Source organism: Onychomys torridus, chromosome 17, assembly GCF_903995425.1.
Source record: "Onychomys torridus chromosome 17, mOncTor1.1, whole genome shotgun sequence".
Classification (NCBI taxonomy): domain Eukaryota; kingdom Metazoa; phylum Chordata; class Mammalia; order Rodentia; family Cricetidae; genus Onychomys; species Onychomys torridus.
Window position 1 is genome coordinate 40,900,740 of NC_050459.1, and position 20,012 is coordinate 40,920,751.

Consider the following 20,012-nt stretch of genomic DNA (forward strand, 5'->3'; position numbering starts at 1 on the left):
TCTGGGCCTGAGTGACAGTACTCGCAACCAATCCCCGCACAGAACGGGACTCCTCATCAGGAAGGTGCTCCATTTCCTAGAGGAGAAAGAGTTGGGGGCGGAGAAACAAGGAACCAATGGGAGAAGCGATCGTGAGAGGGGGCGGGGCCTCCTCGTGACCGCCCCTCAGCGGCTGGTCCGAGGGCTGGGTGTCCCCCTCTGACTTAATGCAATCCCGGTTCCTGGTCCCACGTACCGCGATCCTGGGTTCCCGGGCCGCAGCCGACTGCCAGTGGCTTGGCCCCGCCGAGGCTCGGGAGCTCGCGGGTTCGTACCCACGGCTGCGAGGAGGGTTTCCCCAAACCGAGGCGCGGAAACGGGGTGCTCCGGCCTCCCGCCCGCTGCCCGCCAGTGCTTCGCCGTCGCAAACGCTGTGAGCCCTGCGCGATGGGTGCCAACGAGGACCAGGAGGTGAGAACCCAGGACTGGACACCCCTGCCCCGGCACAGGTCCCAACGCGGGGCACCCGGGACTCTGCACGTGTCCTTTGCGTCGAGAGCCCTCACAGCCTGCCCGGTTGTCCCACGTTGGCGGGTCCACTGCCAGATGCCACCGGTCAGCAGTGGGACCAGCAAGCATGAATGGCTCACGTGCGACTCAGCCTCCCGCTCCCCTCACTTGTCATTTATTTTTGCAAACCCCCCCCGGGGGGGGGTCTCCCCAGATTTTCTTGCTAAGATGAGTGTCCTTGGTCCGCGACCCTGGTGCACTTGACTGTCCTTAAAACGCGAATGTGGCTTAGAGCTTATGTGTTGAGTTGTCCTGTCTTAAAATCTGATCTCCTTTAAATTTTAAAACCTGTGTGTGGTCTCGTTAAGGGGTCGAGGAAGTAAAATTTCTGGGGCGGAAAATGAATGACCCCGGTGTCTCGGTTTCTGTCCATAATGCTTAGTGAAATCGTTTGACACTCTGTTGAGTAGATGTAAAATCTGTTTTGAGCATTTTTTTTTTTTTTGCTCAAAATTCAACAGAATTTTGTAGTTTGTGCTTTGATTTTTTTATTGCAAAATGTCATTTTGATATAGAAGGAAAAAGGTCTACAGTAGTAGAGTGCCCCAGGATCAATGTGATAGAATAAGGATTAGAGGACAAATGTCCTTGTGTAGTAGCAGATAAGTAATCCACTATTTGTTTTTTAACATGTTGCTTAAAAATTAGCATTTTGACAGTGTGGATGTTAATAAAAGCTCGTGGGGTAGTGGTGGCCCACGCCTTTAATCCCAGCACTGGAGAGGAGAGGCAGGCGGATCTCTGAGTTTCAGGCCAGCCTGGGCTACAAAGTGAGTTTCAGGAAAAGCTCCAAAGCTACACAGAGAAACTCTAATCTGGAAAAAAAAAAAAAAAAAAAAAGCTCTAGGTTACAAGTTCTCCTAAAGGACCCCCAAATCCAATATGTGAATTGATATCTGAATATCGGCTAAAATATTCTTACCGGTTCAGTGAATGAATCTAGGGGAGAGAATAGAAAGGAAAAGAGAAATAACTAGTAAGTTGATACAAACTTAATAGAGAAGAGCAAGGTCTGATGTCTTGTTACACAATAGAACCACTCGTTTAAAAGTATCCTCTCTGCATTCAAAATTTGAATGGTTCCTTGACAAATAAATGATTGAAAATTTTAGGTGATAGATAAGCTAATTACCTTAATTTGATCATTGTGTAATAGGTCCTCTTATCAGAAGGCTGTATCATACCCCATACATGCAATTTTTAAAATAGTTTTCTGTTATGTATATGAGTGTTTTGCCTACATGTGTGTATGTAGACCATTTGCATATCTGGTGCCCACAGAGGGCAGAAAAGTGTGCTAGATACCCTGAACTGGAGTTATAGACAGCCATAAACCACCATGTCCATACTGAAAATTGAACGATTTTCTTCTGGAAAAGCAGCCAATGCTCTAACCACCGAGCAATCTCTCCAGCCCCAGTAAATACAATTACTAAGTGTCAATTTGGAAATAGTTCTTTCTCCCAGCAAAGTACAATGTAACGCTTTTCTACTTGACTAATGGAGCATCATCACTACAGGGAGATGCCACCACCTTGGACCTAATGAGTTAAATTCCTGTGGTAGAGCCCAGGAATCTCCATTTTTACAGTAAAATTCTGTTCTTCCTCATGATGGGTGTCTGGATCTTTGAAGATAATTTCCTGCCCAGTTTTGAAGATGCAAAGCCAGACAGTGGCTGCGCACGCCTTTAATCCCGGCACTAGGGAGGCAGAGGTAGAGGATCTCTGTGAGTTCCAGGCTAGCCTGGGCTACAGAGTGAGTTTGAGGTCAGCCAGTGCTAACAGAGAAACTCTGCCTTAAAAAAACCAACAGAAAGAGAGAGAGAGAGAGAGAGAGAGAACACAACAATGATCCTATGCTTCCTGTTCACTTTTCTTATAGTTCCTTTGCTGTCCTGAAGTTGAATGTGTGTGAACAGAGTCTCCATTTTCTTTTTTTTTTTAATAACTTATTTATTCTTATTTTATGTACCTTGGTATTTTGCCTGTGTGAGGGTGTCAGATTTTGGAGTTACAGACAGTTGTGAGCTGCCTTGTGGGTGCTGGGGATTGAACCTGGCTCCTCTGGAAGAGCAGTCAGTTCTCTTAACCACTGAGCCATCTCTCCAGCCCGAGCCTCCATTTTCTTGTGCTGAAACTGTTGACTTCTCACTGTCTTCTGGCTTACTGTCAATCATTGCTTCCGTAGTGCTTCATACAGAACAGTTCATCTCTCATCCTCTACTTATGTGTTTAGTTATTAAACGCCTTACACTGTCAAATATTATCATTAACTTGGTTTTAAAGAACATGGGGAGGGGTCTTATTCTTTTTCAACATGATTCATTTTCTCATCAAATTCTTGTCCCCACATTTTTAACAAGCCTGTCTTTGTTCCTGCCCAAATTATTAAGTAAGCTATGGAAAGGATTATGGTAGGAATGAGAATACATTCTTGAATCCAGTTTGGATTTCTAAACTTTCCTTTTTTGTTTTTTGAGACAGGGTTTCTCTGTGTAGTTTTGGTGCCTGTCCTGGATCTCACTCTGGAGGTCCTCAAACTCACGGAGATCCACCTGGCTCTCTGCCTCCCGAGTGCTGGGGTTATAGGCATGTGTCACCGCCACTTGGCTAGACATCTCTTCATTGTTTTGTATTTTGTTCTGGTCCATTCTGCAAAGAGAGCCTTGCCTTAGTCTACCTTAGTAGACTGAGTCTGGTGCCTTCCTCTAATGTATGGAGTTATGCTGAAAAGGATTATTTAGTTCTATCTTCTTACAAGGCTTGCTGGATCCTAAAGATTCTAAACTCTGACAAGTGCCATGCAATTTCTTTATAATTGATTCTAAAATTTGTACATGGAGAACAAATCAGTATCACCATCTATTATTTGTAGAATTAATGACACGAGCCGAGCAGTAGTGGTGCATGCATTTAATCTCAGTGCTCGGGAGGCAGAGCCAGGCAGATCTTTGTGAGTTCGAGGCCAGCCTGGTCTTCAGGTCGAGTTCCAGGACAGTCAAGGGTACACAGAGAAACCCTGTTTCGAGAAACCAAAAAGGGGGGAAATTATAACATGAATCTTTTTGAAAACTGAAATAGGTTTTTGTTTCTCTATGTCTTTGTTTCTCCAAGACTTGGCTGTCACTCACAGTGATTGAGACTTTTCATTTCACAGTGTTCCAAGAACAAATCCTAGGCAAGGTTTACTACTGAGCATCTTCTCTTCCGGTCCTTCAATCATCTTGAGTAGATCCTGTCAACTTCCTTACTGATAGTCTTTCTTGGAGGCTTTTATGTACTACTTAATTTTCATTCCACTATGAAAATGAGTAGAAATGTAACTGATGGTTGTTGTTGTTTTGTTTTGTTTTGTTGGGGGGAGGGGTAGGGTTTCCCTGTATAGCCCTGGCTGCCCTGGAACTCACTCTGTAGACCAGGCTGTCCCTGAACTCAGAGATCTGCCTGGCTGTACCTTCCGGGAGTGCTGGGATTAAAGGTGTGCACCGCTACCACTCAGCAACTGATGTTCTTTTTAAAATGGGAAATCGTTGTGCCTCTTATTTCTCATTTCCAAGTTGAGTGCATTTTCCATACACCAGGTTAGTTGTTCTGTAGAGTGATTAAAGACACAAAATATTCTCAAATTGCTTTAATCTACATCTTCCTCACATATGGAGAAGGGAATATGGTAATGAGACCAAACTGGGGTCCCCTGGAGGAGCAGCAAGTGCTTTTAACAACTGGGCTATCCCTCCAGCCTCCTAACACATTTAGATGAGAACCTACCACTATGGCATTGTTATTGCCAACATTTGAAAACCTAATTCAGAAACTTCTAAAATATATATATTATTTTATTGTGTCTGGGTGTTTTGCTGGTGGGTGGATGTGAGAAATAAGTGAGTTGATACAATATAAAAACCCTTAGCAGTGCCCAACAAATCGTCTTTAATTACGTGCTGTTAGTATAATTGTATTATTATACACTATAATTGTGTTGGTATAGACACATGTCATAACATCTAGGGCCACTAAGTTAAGCCATGTTTTATGAAGTTGAATGGTTTTGAATGAGATGCTAAAGACTCTCTCTCTAACCCATATATGCCACTAAACATTGCTTTTTATTTTTTATTTTTTTCAGATGGAACTAGAAGCTTTACGTTCTATTTATGAAGGAGACGAAAGCTTCCGGGAATTAAGTCCAGTTTCATTTCAGTATAGGGTAAGACACAACATGTGCAGTGCATGTATCTCTGTGCTAGGGAAAAGGATGTGGAGACTGCAGAATCTGAGTCTATCTTTAAATTTAGTGGATTGACTATATTATATTCCTGTATTTCCTGAAACTTTTATTTTTCTAAAAATAGTTTTTTTTTTAATTTGTGTGTGTATATCTGGGTGCCCATAGAGGCCAGAAGATGGCATCAGATCCCCTAGAGCTGCATTTACAGATGGTTGTGAGCCACCAATGGTGGAAACCAAACTGAGGTCGTCTGGAGGAGCAGCAAGTGCTTTTAACATCTGAGCCATCTCTCCAGCTTCCTAATACATTTAGATGAGAGCTTACCACTATGACATTGCTATTGCTAACAATTGAAAACTTAATTCAGAAAAGTTTTAAAAATATATATTATTTTATTATGTGTCTGGATGTTTTGCTGGCAAGTAAGACTGTGCACCACATAAATGCCAGGTGTTCACAGAGCCCAGAAGAGGACATTGGATCCCCCTATACTAGAGACGTAGACTATGGTGAGTTGCTATGTGGGTGCTGGGAAATGATCTTGGGTCCTCTGGAAGGGCAATGGTGCTCTTAACCACTGAGCCACCTCTGCTGCCTAATTCAGAACCTTTTAAAAGAACAATTTGACTTGGTTATAAAACGTTAGAGATAAAAGAAATCTTAAGTATTACATGGTGCTACCTTCTTAAAGATGGCTTCCCTAGGTGCTAATTTCCTAGACCTTTGCCACAGCTGATGTTGGTAAATAATCCTCAAATTTGCTTGTTGTAAACTACAACAGGAAATGAGTTTTTGTTTTCTTAAGACAGAGTGTCACCATGTAGCCCTGTCTAGCCTTGAATTCTTGATTATAGCTGGAGTTTTCTCCAGTCCTGCCCAGGGCCCACAGCCTCTCAGACCCAGATAAACACACAGACACTTATATTATTTAAATTGTTTGGCCTAATGGCTCAGGGTTATTGCTATCTAGTTCTTATATCTTAAATTAGCCCATTTCTATTAATCTATAAGTTGCCACGTGGCTTGTGGCTTACCGACACTTTACATCTTACTTCTCATGTCGGCAGCTGGCAGTGTCTCCTCACTCAGCCTTCCACTTCCCAGAATTCTTCTCTCTGCTTGTCCCGCCTATACTGTACTTCCTGCCTGGCTACTGGCCAATCAGCATTTTATTTATCAATCAATCATAGCAACACATTTTCACAGCATACAGAAAGACATCCACAGCACTTGATTCTTTAATCTCAGACTCACAAGTAGAGCTAGGGAGTAAATTCTCTGAGCGATGGTTCTTAACCTTCCTCCTAATGCTGTGAGCCTTGAATACAGCTCCTCATGTTGTGGTGACCCCCTACCATAAAGTTATTTTCATTACTGCTTCATAACTGATTTTGCTGCTGTTAGGGATCGGAATGTAAATATCTGTGTTTTCTGATGGTGGTGACGACCCCTGTGAAAGGGTCATTGAACCCACAGTGGGGTCGAGACCCACGGGTTGAGAACCACTGCTCGCTGGCAGTTCCCAGTCCATCAGGCTGTCTCTGTGCTGCCTCTGTCTGTATGGCAGCTATAATTGCTCCTTCACTTGCTGCCATGACGAAATGCCTGATGAACGCAACTTGAGGCCCAGGCCAGAGAGATAAGAACACTTACTACGCAAACTCCTCGGCCTGAGCTGGGTCCCCAGAACCCACACAAAGGTGGAAGGGTAGAACCGAGTCCACGAAGTTGTCCTCCATTCGCATGGTACACATGTGCCCCACACAAATCACACATTCACAGTGATAACAAATAAATAAGTTTTGTTTTGTTTTTTTAATTCACAAACTTAAGGAAAGAAGAGTTTTTTTGTTTTTGGTTTTTTTGTTTTGTTTTGTTTTTGGTTTTTGTTTTGTTTTTTGGGTTTTTGGGGGGTTTTTTTGTTTTGTTTTTTGGGTTTTTTTTTTTTTGTTTGTTTTTTGAGGCAGGGTTTCTCTGTGTAGTTTTGCACCTTTCCTGGAACTCGCTTTGTAGCCCAGGCTGGCCTCGAACTCAGAGATCCGCCTGCCTCTGCCTCCCGAGTGCTGGGATTAAAGGCGTGCGTCACCACTGCCCGGCTGGAAAGAAGAGTTTCTTTTGGCTCACTATTTGAGAGTACAGTCCACTAGTGGAAGTCTCGGCCAAAGGATCCTCTGTGAGGCCACTGCTCGTATTGTGCCCAAAGTCAGGAAGCAAAGAGAACATTGCTCTGCCAGCTTCCCTGTCTCCCGACTCCAGCCCCTGGCATGGTGGCCACAGCAGGGGAGGCTTTCCCACCTCAGTTAACCCAATCCAGAAAATGCCTCAAAGACATGCCCAGAGGTTTATTTCTATGGTGACTGTAAATCCCATCAGGTTGGCGATATCAACCATCCCAACAACTAGAGATCTCTTAATGACCAGAGTTCGTGATGGAGTTAAGACCTGGGTCCTTCTAGATAAAACCAGCTGCCCCCATCCCCAGGTTTTCCCAGCTGCTGCCACCTTCCTTTAGCAGAGACACTGAGAATTCCCATGTCTTTTCCTAAATGTCTCCAGTAACCACATCAGTTATTCATTGAGCACAGTATGCAGAGTGGTCCCAGATACATGTGTGCACTCTACAGTAGACTGTAACACGAAATTGGAGAGAGTATGTCAACTGACAAAGGAGGAGAGCTGGGGATCTGCCCCATCCGACCCTCTGTTCTCGAATAGAACAGTTTGGTAGGCTCCTAAATGACTTCCCTGCTTCCACATTTCTTTAGCCTCCCTCCTGCACTGAACCACGGGTTCAACGAACTGCTACTTAGTGCTCTGAAACATTTAAGTAGCAATAGCCTGTTTAAAGAGGTTTCTGCCTGTAGGGTGATGGCTCTACTCTCAGCTCCCTACCCAAAGCCCACTTAAAAAATGACTTATTTGTGTTGGAGAGATGGCTCGGTGGTTAAGAGCACTTGCTACTCTGTAGGAGGACTTGTGTTCGGATCCCAACTCTCACATCAGGTGGTTCACACTAGCCTGTAACTCTAGTTTCTGAGGGCAGCTGCACTCATGTGCACATATTCACACACACACACACACACACACACACACACACACATAATTAAAAATAATAAACATAAAATATTAAAAAATAGTTTATTTTTATTTTGTGTATATGAGTGTTGCTTGGATGTAGTGTGGGGGGGGGGGGGGGGGGGGTACTCTTAGAGGCCCAAAGTTGTAAGCTGCTGTGGGAGTTTGGGGAAGGCAACCCCAGTCCTCTGCGGTAGTGGCAAGCACTCATGAGGCCTGAGCTGAGCTAGCTCTCCAGTCTCTCCAGGTCCTCTGTTTGTCCTGAACTTTGTCAAACTGTATCAGGCACCGGGGAGTGCCAAATGTGGCTCCTCCCCCATAAGCATTGTCTTTGGATACATTGTAACTCTTCACCTCTACCCTCTCGTCTACCTGGCTTCTCTGAGGTGCCAATCAACCTCCTGTGACACAGCTGGCCCTCAGTTTGGAGCAGAATTAACTTCACTGTCTCTCGCACCTCTTTTTACTTTCTGTTTGTTTTTCAAGACAGGCTTTCTCTGTGTTGCCTTGGCTGTCCTAGAACTGTAGCCCAGGCTGGCCTCCAACTCGGAGATCCATCCATCAGCCTCTGCCTCTGCGAGCTGGGATTAAAGGTGTGCGCCACCGCCCAGCTGCCTCCTTTTACTTTTAAAAAGTGTCCACACTGCACTTCCGTAAGTCATTAGGTATCTTTGAAGACAGGAGTGGTCTTACCTCTGTCTTTAACACAGTGAGACATTGGCAATTCGTTTCTAAGTACGCCTTGAGTTAGGACTGGGGGGGTTACATGAAGCTCCTACCTTCTGTCACTTTTCAGTGCATCCGTCCTGCCTGTGATTGACTCATACTGACATATCAAAGTTTATTGGATGCTGTTTCTTCATCCAATTACATTGGCACGGAATGTAGCTGAGGGTCAGGGGACGAGAGTGTTGGCAGAGTAGAAAGGTGAAGCGAATACTAATTGAGGTGAAGTTTCTTCTAATTATATTTATTACATTTACGTCTCGTGTGGAGGGGGGTGTTTGGGGAGGGGCACATGTATGCCACAACACTTATAAGTTGGCTGTCCCCTTCTACTATGTGGGTTCCGGGGATCAAACTCAGGTCACCAGGCTTGACAGCAAGTGCCTCCCCCCCCCCCCCCAGCCATCTGGCAGGCCCCTGAAGTGAAAAGCTTGATTCCGGCGAGCATTATTCACAGACGTTAAAATCTCTGGGCAAAGGTTGCTAAGAAACAGAGTAGTGACGTAGTTTTGTGTAACTGCTGCACAGACTTTCTTTATTACCTCTCCAGTGAAGAAATTATCCCCAGTGCTGAATCCTGAGAGGGTGCCCAAGAGTTACCACACCACCTCTCCTTACGTAATGGTTCGTCTGAATCTGAACAGGGAAGTAGTCCTCTATATTTGGGGATGTTAGTCAGAAAAACCGGCTGAGACTCTCAACATCATAATAGACTTTTGGAAAGCCAGGAAGAAGATTCTATGAAGATAGACTAGGGAGGCATGACAACCCAATACAGTAAAACTTGGGTGACTTCAGATTTCTGGGGTGGGAGTGTTTATTAAAGTGCACCTTAGGTCTAGTTGGGAGATATAATTATATATTAGATGAGGTTTTTTTTTTATGTCAGTGTTGAATTCTTAGGGTAGGATGATTATCTTGTGGCTATAAAAGATATCCTAAGGGTGTTTTGTTTTGTTTATTCCACCCATAAATAACTAAAAACATTTCATTGCTTCCTAATGCGTCACCAAAAGCCAAAGTCAGGAAAATCATGCATGTTAAAGGAGTAGGTGCTGATTTCTGGGTTAGAGGGGAAGATGTGGAAATGAGATGGGGTGTTTAATAAATATGTACCGGTGAGCATTTATCTGTCATACCAGTTTAGCTTCTCCTTAAGATTAACAGTGTTTTCAATCAAAAGTTGACGAACGGAAGGCACTCTTCTCAGGGGTTGCTCTGCGGCCTGAGGCACCCTCTCCCTGGTCCTTGCTTGTCTCCGGGTTCCACTCCGTCTCCTGGTCTCTAGCCACTTGAACAGCATATATCCGTTTCCCTGTTCTCCATGCCTGCCGCAGTTTAGCAGCTGGAAATCTTAAAGACCGGCCGTTACAAGTTTGTGGATAACCATTTTTGTCCGTTGCCGTTTTTTGTTTCGTTTCGTGGCTTGTGAAGCTCTGTAGCCCAGGCTAGCCTCAAGCTCAGAGGTTCAGCTGCCTCTCCCTCCCTCCCAGGGCTCTCATGCCCAGCCCCATTGTCATCTTGTTCCTTATAGTTAATGTCTTATCTTCAGCCTCAGAAACAATGTCGAGTGTATCCTTGGCATTGAAAAGCTGGCACTGATTGAGAAATGGGCCATCTGCAGTAACGAACCTTCCTGAAGCAGGATGGACTGAAGTTGAAGCTGTGTAGACCCCCACCCCCACCCCACCCCTGAACTTCTAGCCTGTTCTGCTTCTGAGTGTGAACCTGAATGTTGGAAAGAATCATTTTGAAGATGGTAATTTGGCTGGGTCTTTTGATCACTTTCCACAAGCCTGAGATTCCCTATTCTTCAGATAGGTGAAGATGGTGATCCCAAAGCCTTCCTAATAGAGATTTCCTGGACAGAGACGTATCCCCAGACGCCGCCGGTCATATCCATGAACGCCTTTTTTAACAACACCATGTGAGTACCTGTGTTCTCACTGCTTTCTCGTCCCTTCTGGGGGACCTGCTCTTGACAATGTGGTTCCTCTGCCTTGTAGCTCCTCGGCTGTAAAGCAGAGTATCTTAGCCAAACTACAGGAAGCCGTAGAGGTGAACCTCGGCACCGCCATGACCTACACACTGTTCGAGTACGCCAAGGACAATAAGGAGCAGTTCATGGAGAACCACCATCCCGGGAGTTCTACACCAGTGAGTGTGCGGTTGGTTCTGCCAGGTGGTTTGGTCTGGGCATGGTAATTAATTTTTGCCACTTGGTTTTTTTTTTAAAAAAGACTTTGCGCTAGATTTAAATAGAGGATTGCATTTGAGTTAAGTGAGAACAACGAATCTTAGATTCCCTCTGTTTAACGGAGAAAATGAACTTATGTTCTGTCAGACCCCCTTCTCGGGGTCCCCGTTCAACTGCCCCCACAATGTGGTGTCCTTGAAAACGAGCCTGTGCGAGGCAAGGCGGGTGGCGCGTGAGGACACCTGACTGAACAGTGAATGACACAGTAGCACCCCCCATTTTCCAAACTGAGAGACCCACCACTCCCTTCCACGTGTAGCTGGGTTTGGTCTAACCCAGTAGGCTTTAAGGCGAGTCTAAGATGTCTTTCTTCTTGTAGACACCCATAGCCAAGATCATCTCGGTTGAAACTCCCAGCCCAGCCCCATCAAGTAAGAAAAAAGATAAGAAAGAACAACTTTCCAAAGCTCAGAAACGCAAGATGGCGGACAAAACAGGTTTGCATCCTTGTTCTTTGTCTTTCCTTACACACAGGGAGTGGGTTCATTTTACTGTCATGGGGTGCTTGTTATGTTTAGGCTTACAGGATTAATTCTTCGGTCTATTCGTGGGACATTTGAATCAGAGACCTATTGGTTTAAAAAAAAAATACCATATTTATTGCTACTTCATTCTGAGATCATCATCTGTAATAAAAAAAAAAAAAAAAATGAGTCACAAAGTAATTATAAACATTCCCACTGAGGAACATTAGAAAAATGGTCAAAACACGTGTCCTGCCTGAACACTGTAACGTCATGTGGGGTTTTATTTACCTGTGTGACAGGTGTGTGCTTTTCAAAGCTGTGTGGAATAAAGTTTCCGCTTGCAGTCAGATGCCTCATTCCCATTTTAGCACAGTGATTTGGTGGTTTTTTGCCCGCGGTTAACTTAACTATAGCATAAGATTTCAGAAGAGAATTCCCATGTGTCTGGTAACAGACTCCTTAGGAAAGGATTGTAAACTCCGTTCAGTAATGTTTTGGGCATCAGAGTTTTCCCAGTTAAGGAAAAGGACAAAGGAGAACATTGCTGTATGTACACACACATTTACATAAAGGGAAGCGGGGTGCGTGTATGCGTTCTCATGGAGGCCCAAAGGAGTTATTGGGTCCCCTAGACTGGAACTGCAGGCAGCGGCCTCTCATCCTGGAGAGTAACAAGTGCTCTTAAGTGCCAAGTCGTGGCTTCAGACCCTGCCCTTTCTTTTAGGAGGAGTTAATGGGTTTATTTTTGTTTCCTGTCTGTCCCTGGTAGAATACAAAGAAGCCGACACTGTGTTGCTCCTCATAAACAGTATTTGAAAACTGTAACTGTTTTTAGTATAAAAGTCTCCCCATTATTCACCTCATGTTGGGCGGCAGTAAAGCATAAATAGCTGAAGTAAACATTTTAGCCATTGTTGTCCGGTGGTGGTGGCGGCGGGCGCAGGCGCACACCTGTAATCCCAGCACTCGGGAGGCAGAGGCAGGTGGATCTCTGTGAGTTCGAGGTCAGCCTGGTCTACAAAGCGAGTTCCAGGACAGCCTCCAAAGCTACAGAGAAACCCTGTCTCGAAAAAATAACAACAACAACAAAAAAAAAATTTAGCCATTGCAGTCTGTTTTCTAGAATTTTGGTTCCTGTCTTTTGGGATATTTTAGCATCTGTCAGGTGGTCAGGTTTGGCAGCATGTGTCTTTACATTTTGTAAACTATACATTTTTATCTGAGTCCTCATGAGCTTAGTCCCAAGCATTCAGTGGAGCAGTGGTTCTCAGCCTTCCTAATGGTGTGACCTTTTTTTTTTTTTTCCGAGACAGGGTTACAGGGTTTCTCTGTGTAGTTTTAGAGCCTGTCCTAGATCTTGCTCTGTAGCCCAGGCTGGCCTCGAACTCACAGAGATCCGCCTGGCTCTGCCTCCCGAGTGCTGGGCCCGGCACGCTCCGACCTTTTAATGCAGTTCTTCATTTCGTGGTATCCTTCAAACATAAAATTATTTTGTCATGACCTACAGGTTGAGAACCACAGCATTAGCTCGAAGCTCCTTTTGAAAAATAATGTTTTATCAGAGCGTGACCAGGTCGTACGTACTTACGTTAACTTGCATCCCTCTCAACCCTAAAGCCACACATTGGTCAGTGCCCTCTCGCCTGTTTGGAGCCAAGCGCCCTGGTGTGATTCCTGACACAGTGAGCTAGCACCACTTCTTACTCAAATAAGCATTGGCCTCACAGGAAGTAGGACTCCACACCTGCATGAGTGTGCCGATCACACCCTTCATTTTTCCTTGGTAGCAGGTTTTGTCTTGAGAGGATGTGGGGTACATGTAGAAGTGGGTTGTGTCCAATATTCTGCAAGTATCTCCAGGATGGTGCTTTACAGCCACCAAGAACATGAGAAACTTTTTTCCACCTCAGTAGTATGTGATACACATCTATTTGTTGTATGCAGTAGTATAAAAAATACTGTTTGCTAGGATAGCGGTTCATTTACAACTAGCTGGTCAGTCTTACTAAAGATACTGATTTTGTCCTCCAGATCACAAAGGGGAGCTTCCTCGAGGCTGGAACTGGGTTGATGTCGTGAAGGTACAGCATACTTACATTCAAGTCTTCAAAGTTGTTACATTATTGCCATCCAATAATGAAATGTATATTTTCTGTTTTCCTTCCTGCCACCTTGGGGATTTCCCGGATGTCTTGTTTCCGCTTTTGGATTCAGCATGTAAGTATTCTTGAAGCCTTCACGTTCTCTGCAACCTCAGGGTTAGATGCTCTTAGTGGTAACTCTCCTCCCTCTGCTGGGATGCTCCCCACAGTCAGCTCCACTGAAGAACAGATCTGTGCAAATGATCTTGTGTTGAGCTAGATCATACAGAGAGCTGCACAAATGGAAACCAGCACCATGCTAAGTCTTTCTTTAGAAAACATAGTTACTGAGGGACTGGAGAGATGGTTCAGTCAGGAAAGTGCCTACTGTACAAGCATGTGGCTCTGAGTTCAAATCTCCAGCACCCACATAAAAAGCTGAGTTCAGTGGCATGCATTTGGGGGGTCAGAAACAGGCAAATCCAGGACTCATTGCCCAGCAAGCCTAGCTAAATTAGTGAGCTCTAAGTTTTTTCAGAGGCCATGTCTCAAAAAATAATGTGTCAATCAAGAAAGGCAAGGCATCTAGCATCCATGTACACACACTCACACAACATCTTCAAACATCGCATATGTACTCACCTAAAGAAAGTGGTGCGGTAGTTGGATTATAGGCTTATTGTTAGTTTTATATGAATAAACATTAGTTTTAATCCTAAATGCAACTACAGCCTGTGTTATAAACAGTAAGCCCTTAATATCTCCAATTATCTAACAAGACCCATGTGTTTGGGAACTGTTACCCTTCATAGCTTCCCACATGATTTTTCAAGATCATTTCATTTCATTTTTTTTTTTTTTTTTATTTTGTGTGTGCACACAAATGCTACAACATGGATGTGGAGGTCAGAGAACAGCTCGGAGGAGTTAGTTCTCTCCTTCCACCATGTAGATCTGGGAGATTGAACTCAGATTGTCAGGCTTAGCTTCCTACACCTTTACTGGTAAAACCATTTTCCTAGCCATTTATGAGTATGTACATTCGTGCATGCTTGTTGATACGTGTGCCGTGTGTAGGTGCCTATGAAGGCCACAAGAAGGTATCAGGCGCCCTGGAACTGGAGTTAGAGTTGTTTGTAGACTGCACAGTGTGGGTCCTAGGAACTGAACAGCGGTCTTCCACTAGAGCAGCAAGTGCACTTCAACACTGAGCATCTCTGCAGCCCTGGCTTCCACATGCTTGGTTATCAGGGACAGAATGGCATTGGTGGTAACTGGGTGGTTATCTTCTGAAGGGTTTCTGTTGCTGTGAAGAGATACCATGACTATGGCAACTCTTATAAAGTATGTAACTGGGGTTGACTTACAGTTTTAGAGGTTTAGTCCATTATCATCATGGCAGAGCATGGCCGCACGCAGGCAGACATGGTGCTGGAGAAGGAGCTGAGAGTTCTACCTCTTCTTCCTCAGGCAGCAGAAGGAGACTGAGCCACACCAGACATAACTTGAGCATAGGACACCTCAAAGCCCACCTCCACAGTGAGACACTTCCTCCAACAAAGCCACACCCACTCCAACAAGACCACACCTCTTAATAGTGCCCCTCTCTATGGGCCTATGGGGGCCATTTTCTCTTGAACCACCACAGTGGCTGTCCTAATCAGAATCATGTTTCTGTTGTTTGAGAATTAACCTGCTTCATTCCCAAATTTGTCAACTCTTTACAAAGATTATTATTAGGAAAAAAAACAGCAAATTCAAAATTAGTTAAATTATGATTTCATGCTTATAGTTTTAAGAATTTGTTATCTGTAAGGGATATTGTTTTATTATAGCAATTATTTTTTAATTATGAAAAGATTATTTATTCACATAAACACACAAGAACAAGCATGGCACACACATACACACTAAATGCACACATTAAAAAGAAATTTAGGGCTGGAGAGATGGCTCAGTGGTTAAGAGCACTGACAGCTCTCCCAGAGGTCCTGAGTTCAATTCCCAGCAACCACTTGGTGGCTCACAACCACTTGTAATGAGATCTGGTGCCCTCTTCTGGCCTGCAGGGACACATGCAGGCAGAATACTGTGTACATAATAAATAAATAAATCTTTTTAAGAAAAGAGCCAGGCGGTGGTGGCGCATGCCTTTAATCACAGCACTCAGGAGGCGGAGTCAGGTGGATCTCTGTGAGTTCGAGGCCAGCCTGGGCTACCAAGTGAGTCCCAGGAAAAAGGCGTGAAGCTACACAGATAAACCCTGTCTTTAAAAAAAAAAATTTAGAAAAGGATTTATCTTTTGGTCTGAGGATATCGGTCCCCACCACCACATGTATACGCACTACAGGTGAAGGCACTTACTTGCTATTATGCCTGATGAGCGGAGTTCAGTCCTCAGATCCCACACAATAGAGGAAAAGAACTAACTCATACAAGATGTCCTCTCACCTCCATAGACACAACTGGGCACATACAAGATGTCCTCTCACCTCCATAGACACAACTGGGCACATACAAGATGTCCTCTCACCTCCATAGACACAACTGGGCACACTCACAAACACTCATGCATGCGTGTGCACAAGCGCACACACACTCACTCACTCATACACACAATAAATGTGTAAGTTTTTTGAAAACTAGCAGTTTATTGTCTATCAGTGTCATGCCTTGTTATATTGACACATGCACAAAATGGTATGTGAGGAGTTAAGGCCTCAGCTAAGGACAACTGAGTCAAACTGCCAGCTTGGTGCTTTAGGACAAATTACTTAACCCCCGTATCTCAGTTCCCACACTGCTAATAAGATGTGATAGAAAATAAAGTTCATATTGAGTTAATATGTGTCCGTCAAAACCGTTAGAACCGCACTACTTACAGAAAAAGCTAGACATTGTGGTGATAGCATGATTCATCAGATAGTATTGGCAAAAACTAAGCCCGGGTGAAAAAAGCACCACTGATGATAGAAAACAAAAATAGAAGACTGTCCTTCATTTAACAAACTGTGCCTTCTCTGAATGCTCGCGTCTGATTTAGTCTTAGAAAGCGGCAAGAGCTGTCCCCCACTTAACCTTGTTCTGTTGAACCGGCTCTTTTGGTTGTTTTTAAACCTGTTGGAAGTAATACGGCCTAGAAGTAGAAAGTAGTCATGTGTCGAAACAGTTACAATTTAAAGTCCATGACTTGGGCTTTCTTTCCTGTTGTTGATTGATTGATTGATTGATTGATTGATTGATTCTGGGAGAAATGATGACTCGGCCACTGTCAACACTTGCACTTGTATCTTTTTTAACAGTTAAGCAAAACTGGCTCTAAAGATGATGACTAGCGCCCCCCTGCAGACGCAGCAAGAGCATCCTTTGAACAGCAGCCTGGATCAACATGTCTCCTTACTTTTTCTGGTACCGAGTGGCTTTTTACAAGACATGGTTCTTTTGTATGTGTCTTTAAACAATGTAAGTGGAAAGTCCATGAAGCGATTCGGTTGTGGTAAATTATTTTCACAATCTTGCCTTAATAAAAGGTGAAAGTGGAACCATTTAGCGTACTTTCTGAAGCTGTGGAGCATCATTGGCAGTGGATGGCTCTGAGGAATGAGTCCATGCTGACTTAACCATCTGATCCAAGCTTACAAACTGTCCGTTCAGTAGAGCCCAATACGGAGTCTCTGGTATTCCACAGCATGACCCATAGCAATAGGTGTCTCCCCTCGAGTCCCCATCCCTTCTGCTCAGGTGATGAAGAGGAAGCTGCGTCAGCAGTCTGAGCACCGGTGTTGAGCTTTCTCAGATTCCCCTGTAGTTCCTCGTCATTTGTCAGCACTGAATTACTTCTATTAGCTACATTTTTCTCGTGGTCTGAGTGAAGGTGTTGAGCAGGAGGGCTTTCGATTCTATAAATAATAAAAGACTGTCAGAAGAGAATTGAGGGGCTGGGAAAGAGCTCATGTGCAGGCATGAGGACCCAAGTTCAGGTCCCCAGTACCCACATACAAAGCCAGACATGCACCCGACCCCCAGAGCTGGGGAGGCGGAGCAGAGACAGGAGGATCTCTGGTGTTTGCTGGCCAGCCAGTTTGACTGCATCGCTGAGCTGGTTCAGAGAGAGATGCTGTCTCACATAAATACGCTAGAGAGCAATAGAGGAGGACACATAACAGATCTCTGGCCCCAACAGGAAAGCACACGTGTGTGTGCATCCATCTGCGCGCACACACACACACACCATACACCAAACAAAACAAAAACAACAAATTTGCCAAATACTTCGGAAAGCATCTGAATAAGTGCTAGCTCTTCTTTAAAATATTTCTCTTTGCTGCATATGCCAGGATGAGTATAAGATGCCTTAATATTTGATTTTTGTATTGTTGGAGACAGTGGTTTTAATAAATTCCTATTATCCGCTATTGTGATGGTTTGTTGGTAACTAAAGTCTTTCGCTGGATTCAGCATACAACAGATTTCAAATCCTGAGGGTGGTGCTTGACTTTGGGGGGTGGGGGTTGCTCTTTGGTGGGTCTTTTATTTGTTTGTTTTTATAGTGTCTTCAAATATCCGAATGTGTCTCCCAACCTCTGTATCTTTTTAATAATAGACACACAAATCTTTCACATGCTGAACTGTTGTTATACATGCTTGGTTTTTATTAGGAGAGGAGACTTGCTATAGTTTTCCCTGGAAACTTACTGCTCTGTGTATGTGAGTTATGGTGAGTGTGTGTGCGTCAACGTCGTTAGAATGCCAAGTTGTACCGTGTAGTGTAGACCAACAGTTAGCTTTTAAAGAAGTTACCTTAGCGTAAGAGCAGATTAAGAGGTAGGAATCCATGGATTTTCCAAGTTACCCTGGGCTTCAGTTAAATCGAATGAGCTGTAAAGTAAGTGTGCTTACACTGACAGAGTTTGCTCGTGTTTGAAAAGCTGACTCCCATGTTGTCCCTTGGAGTGATATCGAAATTGAAGACACCCAGACTGTGACATCTTTTCTTTTCAAGGTCTTTATGTGCAGTTTTTATCGTCATCTTGATTTGTTTGATTTTTTTTTTTTTTTTAAGAAACATCTTGTAATGGAAAAAAAGTGTTTGGTTCTGTTTTAAAGATTATTACCCTTGTCCAAGTTATTGTGGTTCTTAGATTGCAAAGAATAATGCTAGTTAAATGCCAATGAACTATTTTTACTTTTTCTATGACTTGTACAGATCTCTGGGGCGGATGGTGGTAATGGTGCCTCCTGTTACCTTATATGAACACCTCCATCAATCTTGCCATCATCCCATAATGCTCCCAGTATATTTTCTCAGTCTATTTACTCAAAAATTGTATGGAATGACCTGACCAATAAGCAATAAAGTCTGAATCATAGTGATTTTTTTTTCTGTACGTTTTGTTTCAAATCACTTCAAAAAGAATTGTTAACTTTATAAATCTACCTGCATTATAATCTTATGGAATGTGTTGTATACTCCTGCTGGGAACCATCCAAGTATCATATTCAAAGAAGAAATATTCCAAAAGAGCTCAGAAGAAAGTAAGGAATTCCCAAAATAAGTAGATGGGAATCTAAAAACAGCCTGTGCTTCCACAACTTCATGGTCTCTGAAGAAAAGAGGCCAAGTCCAGGGTCAGCCTAGCATTGGAAGTTACATTTAGACCTGTCTGTGTATGCTTAGTGGCTGAGACTCTTTTTCCAGCGAGGGCCCTGAGGAAGAACTCCCATAAAAAGTTACTCCATAGTTGAATTTCAGCCTGAACCTGCCAGCCGATGATGAAATGAAATGAAATGGAGGATGAAATGACCCCATGGGCTCCTAGGTTGGAACACTCGTTCCCCCAGCTGGTGGCGCTGTTTTGGAAGGTTGTGGAACCTCCTAAAAGGAAAACCCAACCTAGCTCTAGGCAGCTGGCGGGGTGACCCGTGGGTCCTGTGTGGGCAGGCTCCCTTACTCCACCCCAAGCTCTCTGCTTTACTGTCCACTGAAAGGAGCACGTGGGACCTCACGCTGTCACACTGGGCCTTTTCCACGAGACCACCCCCTGAATCAAGAACAAGAATATATTCTAATTAGCTAGATACTGATGGGTCACCCTTTAGTCCCAGCGCTTGGGAGGCAGACGCAGCCAGATCTCTGGGAGTCTGAGGCAGCCTGGGCTAAAAAGGGAGTTCCAGGACAGCTAGGGTGCTTACACAGAGAAACCCTGTCTCAAAAAACCAAAAAGAAAAATAAAAGCCAAATATATTCTTAAGTTACTTTTTCCAGGTGTTTGTCATTGTGATATCAAGGTAACTAAGGCTGATATGAATTAATGTGCGGGGACTGGAGGGTGTCCTGCACATGCAGGGGAAACATGCCGGATGGACGCGCCATGCGGGCAGGGCCATAATTCACAACCCAGATGCTGCATCCACATGGAGAGTTTATTATAACAGAGAGATGAAGAGCCAGATAGGAAAGAGAGAGACAGAAGAAGAGGAGAGAGGTCAAGGGTGAGTACATCATGGGAGGAAAAGCAGGAGAGAGAGAGAGGAAGGGACGGAGTTTTTCCTTAAAGAGAGGCTTTTAGGTCAGGATGCGAGGTGGCCCCAAGGATTTCAAGGGGGCAGTCAGAACATTAACAAAGG

At 44.1% G+C, this 20,012-nt stretch overlaps 1 protein-coding gene across 2 annotated transcripts; it reads left to right on the plus strand.

The window, feature by feature from the left end:
- The first annotated feature begins 156 nt into the window (after positions 1-156).
- On the plus strand, positions 157-18,758 carry Rwdd4 (RWD domain containing 4). Of its 2 annotated transcripts, XM_036166895.1 has the most exons (8): positions 157-450; positions 4,678-4,758; positions 10,398-10,507; positions 10,587-10,737; positions 11,157-11,274; positions 13,336-13,385; positions 13,519-13,521; positions 16,688-18,758. In XM_036166895.1, exons 1-8 carry the CDS (start codon positions 427-429, stop codon positions 16,718-16,720), a joined length of 570 nt encoding a protein of 189 aa, XP_036022788.1. In that variant the 5' UTR covers positions 157-426; the 3' UTR covers positions 16,721-18,758. The 2 variants fall into 2 exon arrangements, with proteins under 2 accessions (XP_036022788.1, XP_036022789.1); XM_036166896.1 differs by lacking the exon at positions 157-450 and having other exon boundaries at positions 4,704-4,758; positions 10,402-10,507.
- The last annotated feature ends 1,254 nt before the right edge of the window (positions 18,759-20,012 follow it).